The sequence below is a fragment of the Schistocerca cancellata genome, chromosome 5 (assembly GCF_023864275.1).
Source record: "Schistocerca cancellata isolate TAMUIC-IGC-003103 chromosome 5, iqSchCanc2.1, whole genome shotgun sequence".
NCBI lineage: Eukaryota > Metazoa > Arthropoda > Insecta > Orthoptera > Acrididae > Schistocerca > Schistocerca cancellata.
Genome location: NC_064630.1, coordinates 28291376 through 28311326, shown reverse-complemented (window position 1 = coordinate 28311326; position 19951 = coordinate 28291376). Strand labels below are relative to the sequence as shown.

The 19951-nt window shown below is 38.4% G+C and overlaps 1 protein-coding gene across 2 annotated transcripts in view; it reads right to left on the bottom strand.

The window, feature by feature from the left end:
* Positions 1-4909: 4909 nt before the first annotated feature.
* The window catches only part of LOC126188255 (biogenesis of lysosome-related organelles complex 1 subunit 4), a 50693-nt gene continuing 35651 nt past the window's right edge, over positions 4910-19951 (bottom strand). The window contains exon 4 of one of the 2 annotated variants that reach the window (XM_049929821.1): positions 4910-5387. In XM_049929821.1, coding sequence (XP_049785778.1) covers positions 5268-5387 — 120 coding nt within the window. In that variant the 3' untranslated portion in view covers positions 4910-5267. The remainder of the gene's footprint in view (positions 5388-19951) is intronic. The other variant, XR_007537842.1, reaches the window with a different exon arrangement.

The following is a 19951-nucleotide window of genomic DNA, read 5'->3' as shown; positions in this document are numbered from 1 at the left end:
TCGCCACTAAATTAGGAAATAGAATTTTTATAATGAAAATGCATAGGCTGATACATTGGGACAAACAGCTGGTTATGTACAGCCTATGCTTCAATATTCCTGGCAAACAACCGTGTGCAGTACTCCCACACATTTGGTGACTTTAAGAATGTGATTCAAGTGGCATTTGATTTTGCAGCTGAAGAAAGTAATTCTGAGGATTGTCCAAGTATTGCTTTCACCAAATGTGCGTATAGTGATTTTGTACATTATTTCATGCATTTTGCTGAGGGGCTCACGTATGTTTTAAAGCCCGATAGTGGGCAAACCAAGAGTAACACAATCAAATGCTTTCACCATTCTAATCACAGTGGTACATAATGGTTGTAAATACAACTGGCACACGGAATTCCTCTTTGAGCCGAGAGATTTCTCTTGTAAGTGCATACAAGGAAGGGCAGCACGAATGGCCACATGTATGTCTGACTAAAGAGACAGCATCACAGATGTGCTGGAAAACCTCAATGGGTAGATGCTTGAAAATAGGTGTAGACCACTTTGGGAAAGCTGCTTACAAAGTTTCAAGAACAAATATTTGTTGTTGTTGTTGTTGTGGTCTTCAGTCCTGAGACTGGTTTGATGCAGCTCTCCATGCTACTCTATCCTGTGCAAGCTTCATCATCTCCCAGTACCTACTGCAGCCTACATCCTTCTGAATCTGCTTAGTGTATTCATCTCTTGGTCTCCCTCTACGATTTTTACCCCCACGCTGCCCTCCAATACTAAATTGGTGATCCCTCGATGTCTCAGAACATGTCCTGTCAACTGATCCCTTCTTCTAGTCAAGTTGTGCCACAAGCTCCTCTTCTCCCCAATTCTATTCAATACCTCCTCATTAGTTATGTGATCTACCCATCTAATCTTCAGCATTCTTCTGTAGCACCACATTTTGAAAGCTTCTATTCTCTTCTTGTCCAAACTATTTATTGTCCACGTTTCACTTCCATACATGGCTACACTCCATACAAATACTTTCAGAAACGACTTCCTGACATTTAAATCTATACTCGATGTTAACAAATTTTTCCTCTTCAGAAACGCTTTCCTTCCCATTGCCAGTCTACATTTTATATCCTCTCTACTTTGACCATCATCAGTTATTTTGCTCCCCAAATAGCAAAACTCCTTTACTACTTTAAGTGTCTCATTTCCTAATCTAATTCCCTCAGCATCACCTGACTTAATTCGATTACATTCCATTATCCTCATTTTGCTTTTGTTGATGATCATCTTATACCCTCTTTTCAAGACACTGTCCATTCCGTTCAACTGCTCTTCCAAGTCCTTTGCTGTCTCTGACAAATATTTAAGTGACACATATGGTAATATATACTCTCATAGGGACAGCAAGGACAGTTAGATTGACTCTTCGGTTTCTCCTGGCATATTTGTCGCTCGAACTGTACACGGGTGTAGCACTGGTTCGTTGTGTGAGTAGGCATTCTGCCAATCAGACATGTTGTCATCACCTGATGTTCTGACAGACTTACCTCCTGGGGCGCACAGTAGACTTGTGTACCCTTGCTCCACATCTCCTGTGGGCTGCTCTATAGGTACCCTGTGCCCGAGTGTGTGTGTGTTGGCAGCCGAAGAGGTGCCTGCTTTGGTGGCTGTGGCTGTGCATGCCCAAGGTGGCATCCCGCTGTAGCAGTGTCCATGTAGGCACTGCATCCACCTACTCGTTGTTTCTGCTGAGTGTCTTCTCCTTAATTAGACACAACGCTGGTGTCCAAGTCTTGCTGAGAAAGTAGCCCCAGTCTTAGTTGATAAGACTGATCCTGGTCCATATTTCAATGGATTCTCTAATGATGCAGACCTTTGTGCTAAAACCCTGGTTCCATCACATGTGTACAGACAATGTTCTGTGGCCGTTGACCTGGAGTAAATTAGTTGGGTGTAACATTGGTGCTTTTGGCAGCTATCCTCAAAGGTGTGTACTGTTTGTCCAATATATGTTTTACTGCATTGGCTCAGAATCTGGCATACCCCAGCCACCTGTAAACCTAGATTATCTTTAATGCTGCTCAGTAATGCTGTGATTTGTTGGATGGGTAGAAAATAATTTTAACTTCTTGCTTTCTGAAGCTGCACTCAATTTTTCTCCAGCAGCACACCCGGGTACAGTATAAAAGCTGTGGTTACCACTTTCTCTGCGACTTTGTACTTCTCCCTAGTCGTGTGGTGCAGGGTATGTTGTATCTGTCTTTCCAAGTAACTGTTTCTCTGGAATAGCAATACGTGGTTTTCCACATTCGGGAGATACACTCTGCCCTCCGAGATAGTGCGCGTCCAGCAATTTGACCACTTGTGCAGCAGTATGAGCTGAAAAATATCATATTCTTTTTTTCCTATCATTGTACTGGTGAAAAGATGCAAATCAGTGAGATGACAAAAAGGGGAATAAAAGAAATCCAATCTCTCTCTCTCTCTCTCTCCATCTCTTTTTCCCTGTCTCTGTACATCTGCTCCTCACCCCCTTCTCTTCTGTTGTTACACTCACCCCAATAGGAAGCTAGTGGTTCTTAATGCCACAGTATTTCTTTCCACATTGTATCTGTTATATGTACCAAATTTGGTTCAACTTGTTCCAGGGGTTTACAGTGAGCTTTTTTACCTGTGGTTTTACCTGCATACGCACATCAAATATAGTCTGTATACATATTTCACCTGTATCTCCAGCGAATTTCGCCCTAGTTTCATTTTCACGCAGCTCTATGTGTATGTTCTTGTCTCTCCTGAACTATGTGCTCTACAATGATATAGTTTTACAGGTACATCCAGTGTTATATGTGCTACTGTCTGCAAAATATCTTGTGAGTAGTGTTGAGGGTCTACATTCAGACAAGAAAAAAATTCCTGGATTTCCCGGTTAAAGCAAAAATACACTATACCTCAGGTGACAATACATTTTTTCTGTGTTAAGTGACAATATACTTTCCCCTCAGTGCTGTAAAACTTATCAGCATAGAAGTTGCCGGCACTTCAGAAAACAAAACACAGCAAAAAAAGAAGAAAAGACTCATTTTGGGAAGATCTTTGATGTATGGCAAAATGTGCATTGCATATTGTCCTATTATGAAAATAAACATTTGAATTCCAAAGCACTGAAATCGAGATTGCAATGCACTATTGTTAGCTAATGATAGCTCGTGTCACATGGTGTTGCCAGCCTGTAACAGCAGATTCAGAGCATGGAGGACATGATATAGTCAGCCAATAACAGCACTAAAGTAGCGCAAATGCACAATTAGGAAAAGTTAAGTGTTTAACTTAACGTACACACAATGTAGCTACAAGGAAAGCTAAGATCTCACATATAACACTGATCATCAATTCCCTCGCCCCCACCTGAGGATATGGTTAGGCAGGATCATAAGAGCACAACTGAAAAGTCATCTACATCCACATCTGCATCTACGTAATTACTCTGCTATTCACATTAAAGTGCCTGGCATAGGGTTCAATGAGCCACCTTCAAGCTCTCTCTCTACCATTCCACTTTTGAATGGCGGGAAAAATGAGCACTTAAATCCTGTGGCAACAAAAAATGCCTCTGTTTTAATGATTGCCACTCCAATTCACATATCATGTCTGTTGCACTATCTCCCCATTTTGCGATAATACAAAATGAGCTGCCCTTCTTTGAATTTTTTCGATGTCACCTGTCAGTCCCACCTGATGCGGATCCCAGAGCACACAGCAGTACTCCAGAATAGGGCAGACAAGTGTGGTGTAAGTAGTCTCTTTAGTAAGCCTGTTGCACCTTTTAAGTGTTCTGCCAATGAATCACAGTCTTTGGTTTGCTCTACCCACAACATTATCTGTCTATGTGATCATTCCAATTTAGGTTATTTGTAATTGTAATCCCTAAATATTTAGTTGAATTTGCAGCCTTCAGGTATGTGTGACTTGCCACATAATTGAAATTTAGTGGATTTCTTTTATTACTCATGTGAATAACTTCACACTTTTCTTTGTTCAGGGTCAATTGCAACTTTTTGCACCATACAGATATCATATATAAATCATTGATAGTAGATGACATCATCATCTGCAAACAATCTAAGAGAGCTAATCAGATTGTCTCCTATGTCGTGAATATAGATCAGGAACAATAGAGGGCCTGTAACACTTCCTTGGGGAACGACAGATATTACTTCTGTTTTACTCGTTGTCTTTCTGTCTATTACTATGAAATGTGACCCTTCTGACAGGAAATCATGAGTCCAGTCGTACAACTGAGGTAATATTCCATAGGCACGCAGTTTGGTTAGAAGACTCTTGTGAGTAATGGTGTTGAAAGCCTTTTGGAAATCTAAAAATATGCAATCAAATTGACATCCCCTGTCGATAGCACTCATTACTTCAAGAGTATAAAGAGCTAGTTGTGTTTCACAAGAACAATATTTTCTGAATCCGTGCTCACTATGTCAATAATCTTCTATGTAATTAATAATGTTCAAACACAGTATATGTTCCGAAACCCTACTGCAAATCAACGTTAGTGATATGGGCCTGTAATTCAGTGGATTTCCCTTTTTGAGTATTGGTGTGACTTAAGCAATTTTCCAGTCTCTAGGTGTGGATCTTTCTGTGAATGAGCAGTTGTTTATAATTGCTAAATATGGAGCTATTGTATCAGTATATTCTGAAAGGAACTTCACTGGTATAGAATCTGGACCAGAAGCCTTGCCTTTATTAAAATGATTTAAGCTGGTTTGCTACACGAGGATATCTACTTCTACGTTTCTCATCTTGGCAGAAGATCTTCATTGGAATTCAGGAGTATTTTATTTGTCTTCTTTGGTGAAGGAGTTTCTATAAGGCACTACTTGTGTAGGGAATTCAGTCTTTCATCTAATTAAGAAGCTGAGTCATAAAATATTTTTTATTCTCTTTAATAATGTAATTACTTTCGTTTTTGTAAATCAAAAGGCTGCAAAGCTTTCTGCCGACTAGCTGACTGGAAGCTCTACAGCACCACATGCTTGCCTCTGGCAACAGGATGACAGAGAACAGGCTGTCACTATGTAGTGTTCACAACAGTAACTCTTGTTTAACGTAAAACAAAATCCTTAATCATTTGAAAATAAACATCAATTACATTATCAGATACCGTCTTCAAATATTCACAAAACTCAACATTTGACTAAATATTCAAATGTTACGTTCTGTTACATAAATGTATACAAAAATATATCAGTAGCAGTGCCTCTCCACAGAAATCTTCAATCATTCGATGCTGCTCCTGACTCCTCAGTTTTTGGAAAATAGTCATCTGTTTTGAAAATTTCAGGTAGCTGGTATGATGGAGAACTGGCTGCCCTTGACAGTGGATCAGACTTTTTCTGAAATAAATAAATATATATTGGTAATAATTTTTGCATAATTGTAATTGGATCTACATAGTAGAACAAATTCACAGTTGCGAAATTTATACATAAAAAGCAGCAAAACTCTCACTTTTCTTTAAATTATCATTACATCAAAAAGATGATTTTAGATAAAAAATAAGAGCATTAATTAATTTTACAGTGACCACATGTGAGAAATGACTTTCAGAAACCGTGCTACTGAGTTAAAGATGTCTCTAATACAACCTTCATTCAATGAGTGTGTTGGACTCTGGTACAGCACTATTAAAATAATTAAACATTTGGTTACTTCCTTGCATCATTTCTCAGTTGTGAAGTAGTAAATATCCAGAATTTATGACTAGAGGGAGCATAAAACATAAAAGGAATGAGGAACACAAATTGAATTGTTGAAATAAATTTTATATTGACAGCAAGGAGACAGATAAAGTGTGTTTACAAAATCAAATATCAGTTGCACTGAAGCACAAGCAGAAGTGCATGCAGTATTATTAAATGCATTTGACAAAATCAAATCAACACAGAAAATTAACAATCAGGTCAAATGAAGCAGAATGAACACCAAGCAAAAAGTTTCCCTGGCACAACCTGTCTAATGTAATCATGAAATAAGAGCTGAGCTGTTAGAAAGCATGATTTTGATATTTAATATTTGCTGAAATAATTGTGGCAATATGCAGCAGCAAGAGAGAGGGAAAAATTCAAATCACAGGCAGTGAGAATAAGTCATCTGTTATTGCCTTGTGTGGAATCAGAAATCCTCCACTGTTTGCATACTGGAATAGAAGGGAGAACTGATAGAGGTATTTAAGATACCCTCTGCCACACACCGTCAGGTGGCTTGTGGAGTATGGATGGAGATGAGGATGTAGTCCATTGGATAAATGGCTGCAAAACATTTCCATCACTGTGATAAGTAATTAGAGGCAAAATTGCTACATTATCCAGGAAGACTGGCTGTTAAATAAGAACACGGCAATTAACAAAGAGCCTTTATTCTCATCTTCGAAACAGATTGAGCACACTGAACCAATTTTATAAAACTAGCTAACTGAATGGGACTGGGCAATGTAAGTGGAAGATGACTTCACCTTGCCCCTACATGAGTTCAGTGCCTGCTAAAAACAAGATACTGAAGAAGAAGGATCTATTTTACAGTGCCAAACTGAGTATGGGGAGAAAGCTACTGAGTATGGGGAGAAAGCTACTGAGCAGCAGGTTCCAAGATTTAGTTCCTTTTTCTTCTGCTAAAATATTACTGGTCCAGCCTCACCCTCTCACAAATGCTTCATCACGGCAGCCATCTTTTAAATTATGTCTGACACATGCACAAAATTAGTCTTGAAAACTATGGCACAAACAGTACAAAATAAGGTAAATATGTACGAAACTGATTGGGCTCCATCCACTTACTTGCACCAATTGGGAACACACAAAATTACTCTTAAAGTATAATAGGGTGAGAAATTAATTAGTTACTTTCATGTTAAATGGACCATCTGCATGATACATTGGAATGAGTCATTTCACATGATCACATTGCAAATTTTTAATTTCTAAATACGGCTACATGCTGAACAATTATAAATTCGGCTTTTTTTAAATTAAATATACAGGGGTAAGTTAGTAATTCCTACTCGCCACCTATTTCACATTACAATAATAGAAATTCTCCTACAGAATAGAAGGAGTTGTCAAAGAGAAACTTTGTCAGCTTGTTTTCATAATTTGCTTTGCTGTCTCATATATTTTATATCACTGAACATGCTGTCAAAATTTTTTGTTGCAGCACTGTGAACCCCTTTTTGTGCTGAAGACAAAGCTAATGTGGAGTAATGAATGTCAATTTTCCTTCTGGTATTGTAATTATGTACACCACTGTTTTCTTTGAACTGTAGTGGATTGTTTGCAACAAACTTCTTGAGGGAATAACTATATGTCTACAAGTTGACATATGTCCATTTAAAATGCCAGGACATGTACTGATGGAGGCAAAAAAGTGAAAATAAGCTTATATACCAGAATAAAATATCAAGCAACATAGTGTTTTCCAGTTCTCTGCATGATGTCTAAAAGATGATCATGGGTGAGCAACACACATTACTCTTAAAATATGTTTTCGAACCAGGAAGACTTTCTTTATGAAAGATGAGGTACTGTATAATATTATTCCATACAACACTAATGGATGAAAGTAGGTCACTATTTACTGATTTCTCTCTCTCAAAGATAGTTACTTCATTGGAATAATAACACCTACAAAATGTTTGTCTTGATGTGGAAGTTCACATTCAGTTTAAAAAATCACAAACAATGAACCATTGGTAAACAGTGACATTAAAAAGGCAAACAATCCCAATAAATTTTACCAAACACAAAAGATAGATGTTTCCTTCCTTAATTACAAAGTCAGTGTTCAGCAAATGTACTTGCAAACAACTTTCAGTAGCTTGTACCTCTTTCTGAATGCTGCCACTGTCTACCATTACAGATTTTTTGCAATGTCAGTTCAGCTACAGCATTTCTTGTCAGTGACTGAACACACGTCACAATATATCTTGTAACTTGAAATTATGCTGCTTTAGTTGGCAACGAATAACTTCTGTTATGCTCCCTAACACCAAACTCCACTCCGAATCTAGACTTAATCCCAAGACTGTATAAACAAAGTACCACTGACCAACATGCAATGAGTCACATAGTGGAAACATGTCTGCTGCAGTAGAGCAATATGAGCAACATATGCCTTGAAGGCAATTGTTTGATAGTTGTAACAAATAATCATAGTTACAACCAACAACTTGCAGTTGACCTCTTTAGAGCTAGTAAACACAAATCTTATTACAAGTATCCAATGTATACAAGGTTTTCATGCAAGATGGTCAGTTCTAATTTTTCAAATGGGATTCAAGATACAGAAACATAAGTTTTTATAAGTGAGTATTTAAAAATGGGACAAACATGTTACTGGCATTAAGATTGCTCTTGAAAAAAGTACTGCAATAATGTAACCACTGTTAACATTTCCAGTACAACACTTGCTTAATGAAGTGGGAAATGTAAAGATTCAGACTGGCAGCTCAGTACACTTTCCATCCTGTTATGATGTTTTTTTTTATGATAACAGATTATGTGTACTGGTATGTACAGGGTGTTTCAAAAATGACCGGTATATTTGAAACGGCAATAAAAACTAAACGAGCAGCGATAGAAATACACCGTTTGTTGCAATATGCTTGGGACAACAGTACATTTTCAGGCAGACAAACTTTCAAAATTACAGTAGTTCCAATTTTCAACAACAGATGGCGCTGCGGTCTGGGAAACTCTATAGTACGATATTTTCCACATATCCACCATGCGTAGCAATAATATGGCATAGTCTCTGAATGAAATTACCCGAAACCTTTGACGTGTCTGGCGGAATGGCTTCACATGCAGATAAGATGTACTGCTTCAGCTGTTCAATTGTTTCTGGATTCTGGCGGTACACCTGGTCTTTCAAGTGTCCCCACAGAAAGAAGTCACAGGGGTTCATGTCTGGTGAATAGGGAGGCCAATCCACGCCGCCTCCTGTATGTTTCGGATAGCCCAAAGCAATCACACGATCATCGAAATATTCATTCAGGAAATTAAAGACGTCGGCCGTGCGATGTGGCCGGGCACCATCTTGCATAAACTACGAGGTGTTCGCAGTGTCGTCTAAGGCAGTTTGTACCGCCACAAATTCACGAAGAATGTCCAGATAGCGTGATGCAGTAATCGTTTCGGATCTGAAAAATGGGCCAATGATTCCTTTGGAAGAAATGGCGGCCCAGACCAGTACTTTTTGAGGATGCAGGGATGATGGGACTGCAACATGGGGCTTTTCGGTTCCCCATATGCGCCAGTTCTGTTTATTGACGAAGCCGTCCAGGTAAAAATAAGCTTCGTCAGTAAACTAAATGCTGTCCACATGCATATCGCCGTCATCAATCCTGTGCACTATATCGTTAGCGAATGTCTCTCGTGCAGCAATGGTAGCGGCGCTGAGGGGCTGCCGCGTTTGAATTTTGTATGGATAGAGGTGTAAACTCTGCCGCATGAGACGATACGTGGACGTTGGCGTCATTTGGACCGCAGCTGCAACATGGCGAACGGAAACCCGAGGCCGCTGTCGGATCACCTGCTGCACTAGCTGCGCGTTGCCCTCTGTGGTTGCCGTACGCGGTCGCCCTACCTTTCCAGCACGTTCCTCTGTCACGTTCCCAGTCCATTGAAATTTTTCAAACAGATCCTTTATTGTATCGCTTTTCGGTCCTTTGGTTACATTAAACCTCCGTTGAAAACTTCGTCTTGTTGCAACAACACTGTGTTCTAGGCGGTGGAATTCCAACACCAGAAAAATCCTCTGTTCTAAGGAATAAACCATGTTGTCTACAGCACACTTGCACGTTGTGAACAGCACACGCTTACAGCAGAAAGACGACGTACAGAATGGTGCACCCACAGACTGCGTTGTCTTCTATATCTTTCACATCACTTGCAGCGCCATCTGTTGTTGAAAATTGTAACTACTGTAATTTCGAAAGTTTGTCCGCCTGAAAATGTACTGTTGTCCCAAGCATATTGCAACAAACGGTGTATTTCTATCGCTGCTCGTTTAGTTTTTATTGCCATTTCAAATATACCGGTCATTTTTGAAACACCCTGTATGTTGATCCATTTAAAACAACCACAGTTCCTTTAATATTTTGATAGGTAATAGAAATTTGAATGTTAACTATATAGCAAAATGACTGCCTGTTTGTTTACAACCATCTTTTTCAAAATACTTGACATTGGACATTGAACAGTTAGTGAAATCTTAGGAGGTACACATAATATGGGACACAGTGTTTAAGATTATCTGTAACTTGAGAATTTCCTTTCCTAATGGACACATTATTTCAAAATCATTAAACTCTCCTCCTCTGAGAACTTTCATTTTTTAGGTCATATACATAAACTACAGGTAATTGAAGGTATCACATTAATAAACAGTTGTCTTTGAATAATTTTGGAGTGACATGGAGTCCAAAGAGTGTCAATCTTTCAATTAATTCAATTAAATTTTGTTTTATCTTGTTTTCTTCTTCATTTCTGAATGTACTGTAAAAGAACCAGTTTTTTATATTTTCTGTCATAATTTCATTTTTTTCTGCTTTTTTACATTATCTACTTTTCCTTAATGCTTAATGCTGATTATCACGTCACCTTAAATTCAGTTATTAAAGGATGCCCACATAGTACTAGGGACAGAACGCTTGCTGGCATTGAAAACAAATAGCAGTGAAATCTAAATTCAGATTGGGATTTACACTGACAGTATCTTGCGAATTTATTACACATTCCAAATGTGAAATAATCTGGTTGAAGTTAAGCATCAAAGTTGGGAAAACATGATAATCAGATGCTTTTACAGACCACCTCCCATAGTGGCAGAGCACTCCCGAGAAAATTCGGAGAATATTATAAGTTTGCTTGTACTGTCAATAATGTATAAAAATGAGGACTCACTAATCAGGCCATCTTAGGTTGGTTGATGTTGTCATTCCCTTTATTTTCCACCCAAAATGCTGAGAGTTGCAATTTCTGAATTTCATCTTGATTCCAGAAGATGCTAGGGGGAATGCAAGTCAGCTCTGGCAGAGCCTTTCATATGTGAATAAGCATGATGCAACTTAGGTGTGGCAAGCGACTCAGACATTGCTAATGAATGTTTTGTCTCAACAGTCCCCCCCCCCCCCCCCCCCCCCCCCCCCCGATGAGAACCACATAACAGGCACTTGTAGCAGCAAAGTAATCATTACCCCCCCTCCCCTAAAACAATTCCTAATAATAATAGAAATATGCCTATACATATAATTATGGGGACAGGCACATGGCCTAAATTTCCAAATGGATGTTACTATAAAACAGATGAAACCGTTGAATGGCCTAAGATGTCAAAATGCCAATGAATTTATACAAAAGGAAACTAAACAGACAGGTAATTTACAACATGAACAGATGTTAGAATTTCTGAAGATACGTATGTATTGAAAACACATGTCAGGAGATGGAATGGTTTGGAGGAGTATACATGAAGGTTTACAGCAATGTTTAATCTGATGGAGGAGGATGCAGCAGATGACAAATTAGAAGGGGATGAAAATGGTTGAATTAGCTACAAAGATATATTTTTGAATAAGCTTGGTGTAGAGGAGAAAAGTTTCAGTGGAATTCAGTCACTTACTGACAAGTTGGCATTTAACAAAGCCACTGCAACCAGCAGAACTAACTATGATGCATTGCAGCACTGTTTCAAAAAGCATTAGAAATCTATACTTCTTTTATCCAATTCCACAGTTTGTTGAGAATGGCTAGTGGAAGACTGAACAGTGGGCCAGCTGACAACTGACAACATCCAAAGCATGTTCACAATTGGTGCTGTCTGCTAAGCATGTAACTCTGGGATGCATTCTGAATAGGGAATAAAACTTGCACATTTCAATTGACACGGGGTTTGACAATGTCCTGCTGGAACAGGGAGCCCTGAATATTCTAAAGGTGGTGATATAACTTCAATTTACATAAATTTCCTTATGGAGACATTCCTGGAATCTCCAGTAACCACTGTTGCTAAAATAAAATGATCTAAGACACCATTTTGTCAAATGATGTACCCCGGTATTCATATTTAGTAAGTGGAAGTGGTGGCATAGGGCTCCTAAGCCTCCAGATGGTGTGCCATAGTTGTGGGTGCAGCCCGAAGCCTCTACATAGTGACAGTGTGTGGTACTTGCTAGATATAGATTGACACTTGTCTAGATATTGGACCACATATTTTTCAGGCTTCTATGGGTACAGGGACACAAAGTAAATGTTGAACAATAGTTTGGTGATAACTATATTCAAGTAGATATCTGAATTTACATAAGGGGCCGACTGCAGTTGTGATTGTGTGTGTGATGGCACTGGGTACCTCTGTCAGCCCCATTTGCTTTGTGAACTGAGTATTGTTAACAGAAACCACTACATCAGCTAACCTGCAGATACTGCATATTCTTTCCTTGGTACACTGCTGATATTATGCTCCAACGGGACAACAGTGATGAAAACTTGTTCAGAATTTGTAAGTTTTTTTTTTTTTTTTTTTTTTTTTTTTTTTTTTTTTTTTTTTTTTTTTTTGTAGCAGGCTACACAGACCTTCTATGATCTGTCCTTTCATCATGAAAGCTGCCAATTCAGCACAGTACAGACTTTGTCACTGAGCCTGGCACTATCAGTACCTTCTGACAACAACCTGTACCAAAGAACTGTGGACTTATCAGTGTTTAGAGGACACATTCCCTGTGCCTTTGGTAATATGGTATAGAATACAGAACAAGATTTTGCAGTGTGCAGTACCTCCACATCTTATATTGGTAAAAATGTGCTATTTGCATTGAAGCTAATCTGTGTTAGAATAATCCCATGCTCTTCTGAACACATGTTGAAGTGAAAAACAAAATCAAATATATGAATTGCAAACAATACGCTTCACAGGATGAATTACCTTTATACGTGTTCATATATTGATGGGTCAGTAAATTTATATTTGATGTGAATAGAGAAAGTCTGAAGGTTATGAATTATTAACAGTAACACTGACAACAAATCCGTGACATAGTACGAAACTTGGGAAGACAAAAATATCCAAAAACAGGATGTGCTGCTTAGAATATACGCAAAAGAGATATACTATGAATTTGTGACAAACAGAAAACCAATAATACTAAGAGCTTGTAACAGACAAGATTTAGATGCTACAAACCAGTAAAAATGTGTATAAACCTAATAACAATAAAATATGATGGAACAGAACTAAAAAGTGAATATGTAACTCAAAGAGAATTTTTAAAACAATATAACTGATATGAAGATAATCAAAAATAAACTAATAACAATACGGAGAGGATAAAAAATAAACAGAAAGAATTAAATTGAAATATATGAGATGAATAAGAGGTGCCAATAAAATAGTAAACAGTCAGTGGAAAGTATAAAAATTATATACATGTATTGGTGTACACCACAAGCAATATGATTCATGGAGGAGGGTACATAGCAATTTCTTTCTTCCTCCTCCCCTCCATATTGAATTCCATTTGAAGACAATATGTAGGAAGTACAATTGTCAGTATGTCACTATCATTCTGTCGCTATGTTTATATGGCCTCCCCCCCACCCAGTTTTCGTAAACCGATTTCTCAATATTGCTTCCAGATGGTCATTTACACACTCCAACAACTACTCTGAAAATATGGCTCTAGCTGACAGATTGCCTTTTCAACACTCTGTATTCACTCCAATGTAAACATTTACCATTTATGAAATGAGACTGGGTTATCAGATTATGACATGCTTTAAAAAATGTAAGTTAATCTGAATGGAATAACTTTTGTACAATGAAAAAAGAAGAAATATTTAACAGGTAAAGAAGTTATTAACCTCTTAAATTTAACTCAAGATAAATATCCATCATGCTAACTAAATCAGAACCAGAAAAGCTAACCTGGAGAGGCCATTCAGTTTAAACAAGTTATGATGAAAAAACGTATTTTGCCAAGAGAGTAAGATCTATTCAAATGTTAACACATTTTTTTTAAAATAAATAAAAGACACATTCAGTTTTCATCTTCCAGAAGTTCTGTTCCGTGTAAATGCAGCATGAATAAACCTGATTTTCTCCAGTTTTGCTTCTGTAGTCATTATGAGAATGTGTACTGCAGGAAGAAATATGTTTCTTCACTCATACTGGAACATGGTCTCCTGCAATTGCAACAATAATGTTCTTCATGGTTTTGTGTATTGTCTCCTAAAGTACTTTGTTGAGAATATCAGTGACAGTTTGACACTGACTGAAAAGAAATTAAAAAATGGGAAAACATGGAAATTTTTCACAGATCACTGCAAGGCCATGTTGCTAATATCTGCATGTCGTGTGTCATTTATATCCACCCAGATTGCTGTGCATCTTAACACGTTGCTTCTGTAGTTTTTAGGTGGTTTCCCACACCCACTAGGTGAATACCTGGCTGTTTCCAAAGTCTTGCCTCAGTTACACGAGTTGCAAACATTCAGAAGATGTTTTCACACTTACACATATTAACACTATACACAGACACTTGGGTACACATATTCCCCTCCGTGAGGGGTGATGACAGGAAGGGCATCTGGTCAGCCCTTAAATTAACCACACCATTTCTGATAGTAACCATGCCAACCCTGTGTAGATGCAGGACAAACACAAAATAAAAAGAAGCCATGTCTCAATTTATCAGATCTCAGTTATGGCACTTTTCTGAATTGAAGGTGCAGGCGGGTGTTAAAACCTGCCTATTATGAGTAGATTGAAAATCCAATTTTAATGTTGTTAAAAGGCTAGTAGAAAATATTTGAGGTGTCAGTCCAAAGAAAACTCTAACTTAGTGTCACAAAATATATTGATATCAATGGTGACTAACTGCCCAGATAGCCAAGCAAATAATCTGCCTCACATATTATCATTGGGGGCCACTGTGTCGGCCAGCCTGGATGATGTTTTTAGGCGGTTTTCCACATCTGCTTAGGTGAATACTGGACTGTTTCCTGAGTTCCACCTCAGTTACACATGGTGAAAACACTCTGAGAAACAATGTCAAATTTGACCGTGCGATATATACTAGACACAGACAGAAGGCATACAAGGATCCTCCTCAGGGGATGAGGGGAGAAAGTTGGCAGTAATTTTGAACATTTCACTACTCTAGATGCATATATATGCTAACTCTTTCAATGCTCCAGGTACATATATGCTACAGTAAAACCCCATTTTTACATTCCACATTTTACATTTTGCCACTGTTTACATTCATTTTTGTTGGTCTCAACAGAAGTCTTATTCCCTCAGTAGAATGCTTCCCCATCATTAACAACTCTGTCTTACAACACTTTCTGCATTTTAAGTTTTGTTTGATGTTATCACAACCTTTAACATTGATCTTTATACAGATCTCTACAAAATGTGCACCCTATTCATGCCCAAAGTCAGCCATGGAAAAAAAGCAGAAAATGCAGACTATATGCAAAGTTAATGATAGTGTAATGTAGCGTTAGTGTGGTAAGGAAGATTTTCTTTGTAAGTGTGTTGGGTCACAGCCACTTACTCCAGTAGCAACTTCCTTCTGCTCATTGTGTTGTATTAAAACCGATTTAATTTAATTTCACAGTCATTTATACAAATAAACACGACTCTTGAAAAGGCTGTCTCCACAATGGGCTTTTACAAATTGTTGTGACTTCCATGTGAAACACACTAATCCCTACTAGGCATGCAGTCTTACGTTGGACAGCTTGATGTCAGACACAAACATTCCTCCTCAACATGCACCATAACATGATGATAATTTCCGCCTCTTTCTCGCCCAAGGCATCCCTGAGCCAAGTGACTTACTTAACAGCAACAAGCTGTAGATTCATGCCTGCTGTTCTCTGTTTATGAAGACTTCAGTGTTTTAACCATTATTATGTTACAAATTTCATTTACAGTAATTTTATATTGATTGTTGATTATAAGTCTCACATTAGAACATGAATATCTTTTTAATGTGATTTCATGAAAGACCTTTGCTTCTGTGTTTTATTTACAGGGTTCGACATGATTGGAACGAAGAGGGAAACCCGCCCGAGGGAATCCCGCACATGTGCTTGTGTGCTTGTGTGTGTGTGTTTTATCAGCCCCCTTACACTCATTAAAACAAATGAATGTGGATAAAATCCATAAAACTCCTGCATACTCTGCTCTCACTCCCACCTCACTCAAATTGACCACACAATCACTAACTCACATGCACTAAAACAATGGAGAATGAGTTAAAGTAGCTATAGATGAGACCAAAACACAAATAAAATGACAAAGGTGCTAAAAGGAAGGCACAGGGAAATGTCACTGGCTGACCACATACTAAAAACATGGGTGAGCCAGTCATCCTGTTAACACATTACAACCATCTCCCTAAAGTCTTGGGAAAATATTCGATACTTTGCAAAACTTTAAAACTTGAACCACATTCATTTGAATGTTACTTAAAATAGAGGGCAGATCCGGCAGCAAATCCGCTACAATATGCTGGCCGGAAAATAAAACACAATCCAATAAAATGTGCCACGCAGTGATTTGTACATCACAAGCACCACACAATGGAGGATCATCTCGCTGGAGCAAGAAGGAGGTATGCTATGGCCGCATTGTGGACTTTATTAGATGGAGCTTATTTTCAATCACTTCCAGCCACTCTTCCTCCCACTGACACAAGATTCTGGATCTTAACAGTGAGGCTACAGCATGCAGGGGAGTAGCACACTGAAATAACTGAGAATCACAACATGCCTCCTTAGCTGCTAGATCCACCCTTTCATTCCGTGCAATACCCATGTGCCAAGGTACTCAACAGAAAGGCACCTCCTTCCCCAGACATCGTAACTGGAGGAGGGCGTCCTGGATATTCTGAACAACTTTATCTGCTGGATACAAGCATTGTAGAGAGTGAAGGACACTCAGAGAATCAGAACAGACAAGAAATTTAGTGCTGGAAGAACATCTCACGTGCTCCAGTGCCCACAAGATTGCATATAATTCTGCAATGAAGACAGTAAGGTTGAGACAACTGGATCTTGAGAATACAATCTGGGAAAATAACAGAGCAACTAATGGAGTCTGTAAAGACAGCTACATTGTTGAGGTGTTCACATAAAAGTCCTTCCACGAACACACAAAAGCCCTACAAAATTGAAGCAGACATCCCCAAGACCTGTGCCTAAGGCACTTGATGATATTTAGTGCCTTCAGGGTTCTAGCTTTCATGTCTCTCAGGTGCGGTAACCACGACAGTTTGAAGTCAAAAATGAGGCCCAGAAACTTCGCTAAGTCTTCAAAATGTAGACTGGTGTCCCTCATATGAAAGGTAAATTAAAAATATGATGAGAACGATTGAAATGAACATGCGCACACACTTATCTACAAAAAATTGAAAACCTGTCTTTGCAGCCTATTCCTCCAACCACTGCACTGTAAGCTGCAACTGTTGGGTTGCTTTGCAACACTGGAGAAGGAAAGAAAACAGCAAAATTGTCCACAAATAAGGAGCACTGTACAGGACTCCTTACCATATATGTGATGCTGTTTATGGCTATGACAAAGAGGGTAACACTTAAAACACTGCTCTGAGGAACACCATTCTCCAGCTCAAAACGATCCAACAGCATGTCACCAACTCGAGAAACACATAAAAGTTAATGAAACATGCAAGCTTCCAGAGCCAGTGGCTCCTTCTTCTGGTAAAAGGGTTGAAGGGGAAGGGAGAGGGATGAAGGAAAAGGACTGGTGAGGTTCAGGAAATGGGGAGAATTATGGAAAAGCCACGTAGAATCCTTGGTCAGCAGAGACTTACCAGGCAGGATGAGAATAAAAGATTGATTGTAGGGGGTTGCACAAGAAAATATTTGAAAACTTGGAAACTTAAAGATTGAAGATAGGGTAATAAGTAAGACAGAGATTAGTGACAAAACATCATGCAAGAGTTAATAAGAGCAGAAAGCTAAGTGCATAACAGATGGTAAAGGCAGGGGTAGGGAAAATAGACAGAAGGGAGTGAAGAAAGGAATAGATACGAAGGAGAAATTCTGAAACTGAAGAAATTAACATAAATTAAGGTACGGTGTGTGGCGAGAACTAAGGACATGTTGTAATGCCAGTTCCCAACAGCAGTCTTCTGAGAAACTGGTGTAAGATGGAAAGATCCAAATGGAATATGTTGAACAAGGCACTGAGGTCATGACCTGCAAGAGGATATTCTGTTTTATCAGTCTACACCCTCTGCCCATTCACTGAAACTCATAACTTGGCGATAGTCATACCAATGATGCAAAAGGCTCAACAATGTTAAATAACAGCTAGTACAGGACATGTGTCATTTCACACGTGATTTTTTCCTTTGAGAGTACAGTAAACCACCCCCCCCCCCCTTTTTACACATTTTAACAGACCAACCCAAGAAAGTGTAAAATGCAGGGAAGTGTAAAATACAGGAAAGCATAGGAAACACAGCAAGCCATGGTTTCATGCCTACTGTTCACAAAGACTGCCAACTTTGGTGTTTTAACCAATGTTGTATTACAAGTTTTCTTTACTATAATTCTATAATAATTATCAATAGTAAATATCACATTAGAGCACAAATATCTGTTTAATGTAGTTTTAAAAAAGACTTTTGTTTCCGTTGCCTGAGACTGCAGTCATGTGTGTGAGTGTTTGCATATGTGTTTCTATTATTGACGAAGGCCTTAATGGCTGAAAGCTATAATTTTAAGTGTCTTTTTGTCATGCCTATCTGCGACTCAGCATCAATGCTATATGGTGAGTACCAACTTTCCTTCTCATAATATTGTTACACTCAACAACCTGGATTTTCCATTGTTTGACTTTTGTTTCCGTGTTTTATTTACACCATAGGACAAAGTTGGAACAAAGAAGGAAATGCTTGTTTGTGTGTGATAATCACAACAGCAGTGGCTGAGTGCTGACACATACAAACACGCTTGTGGGTTTCCCTCTTCATTCTGATCCTGTCCAATGGTGTAAATAAAATATGGAAGCAAACATCTTTCATGAAATCACATTAAAAAGATTCATGTTCTAATGTGAGACTTGTTATTGATAATCATTATAAAATTACTGTAAATGAAATTTGTAACACAATAATGGTTAAAACACTAACATGTTCATAAATAGTGAACAGTAGGCATAAATCTACATCTTGTTGCTGACAAGTAGGTCACTTGGCTCAGGGATGCCCTGGGTGAGAAAAAAGGCAGAAATTGTCATCATGCTCTGGAGCATCTTGAGGAGGAATGTTTATGTCTGGCATTGGGTTGTACCTAACCAAGACTGCACACCTAGTAGATATTAGCGCATTTCATGCAGAAGTAACAATGATTTCTGAAAGCCCATTAAAAAGATGACAGTCTTCAAAGGTGGTGTTTATTTGTTTTAAATGACTGTCAAATTAAATTAAAGCTGTTGTAATACAATGCAATAAGGAGAAGGAAGGTTGCTACTGGAGTCACTATCATCAGATCATGATCGTCATTAAGACAGTGACTCAGCATATTTTCCCACTATTCCAAACCCTGAGAACCTATAATATACGTTGCCATGACCCAACAAGTGACAATGAACATCTTGTTTGCTGTGCTAACGCTACATTACATGATCAATAATTTTGCACATAGTCTGCATTTTCTGCTGTGTTTCAATGCTGACTTTAAGCAGGAATACGATGCACTTTTTGTAGAGATCTGTATAAAAATTAATGTTAAAGATCATGATAACATCAAACAAAACTTAAAATGGGGGAAATTTTGTAAGACAGAATTGTTAATGATGGAAAAGCATTGTATTGAGAGAATAGGACTTCTGATGGAACTGACAAAAATGAACATAAATGCGGGAATGC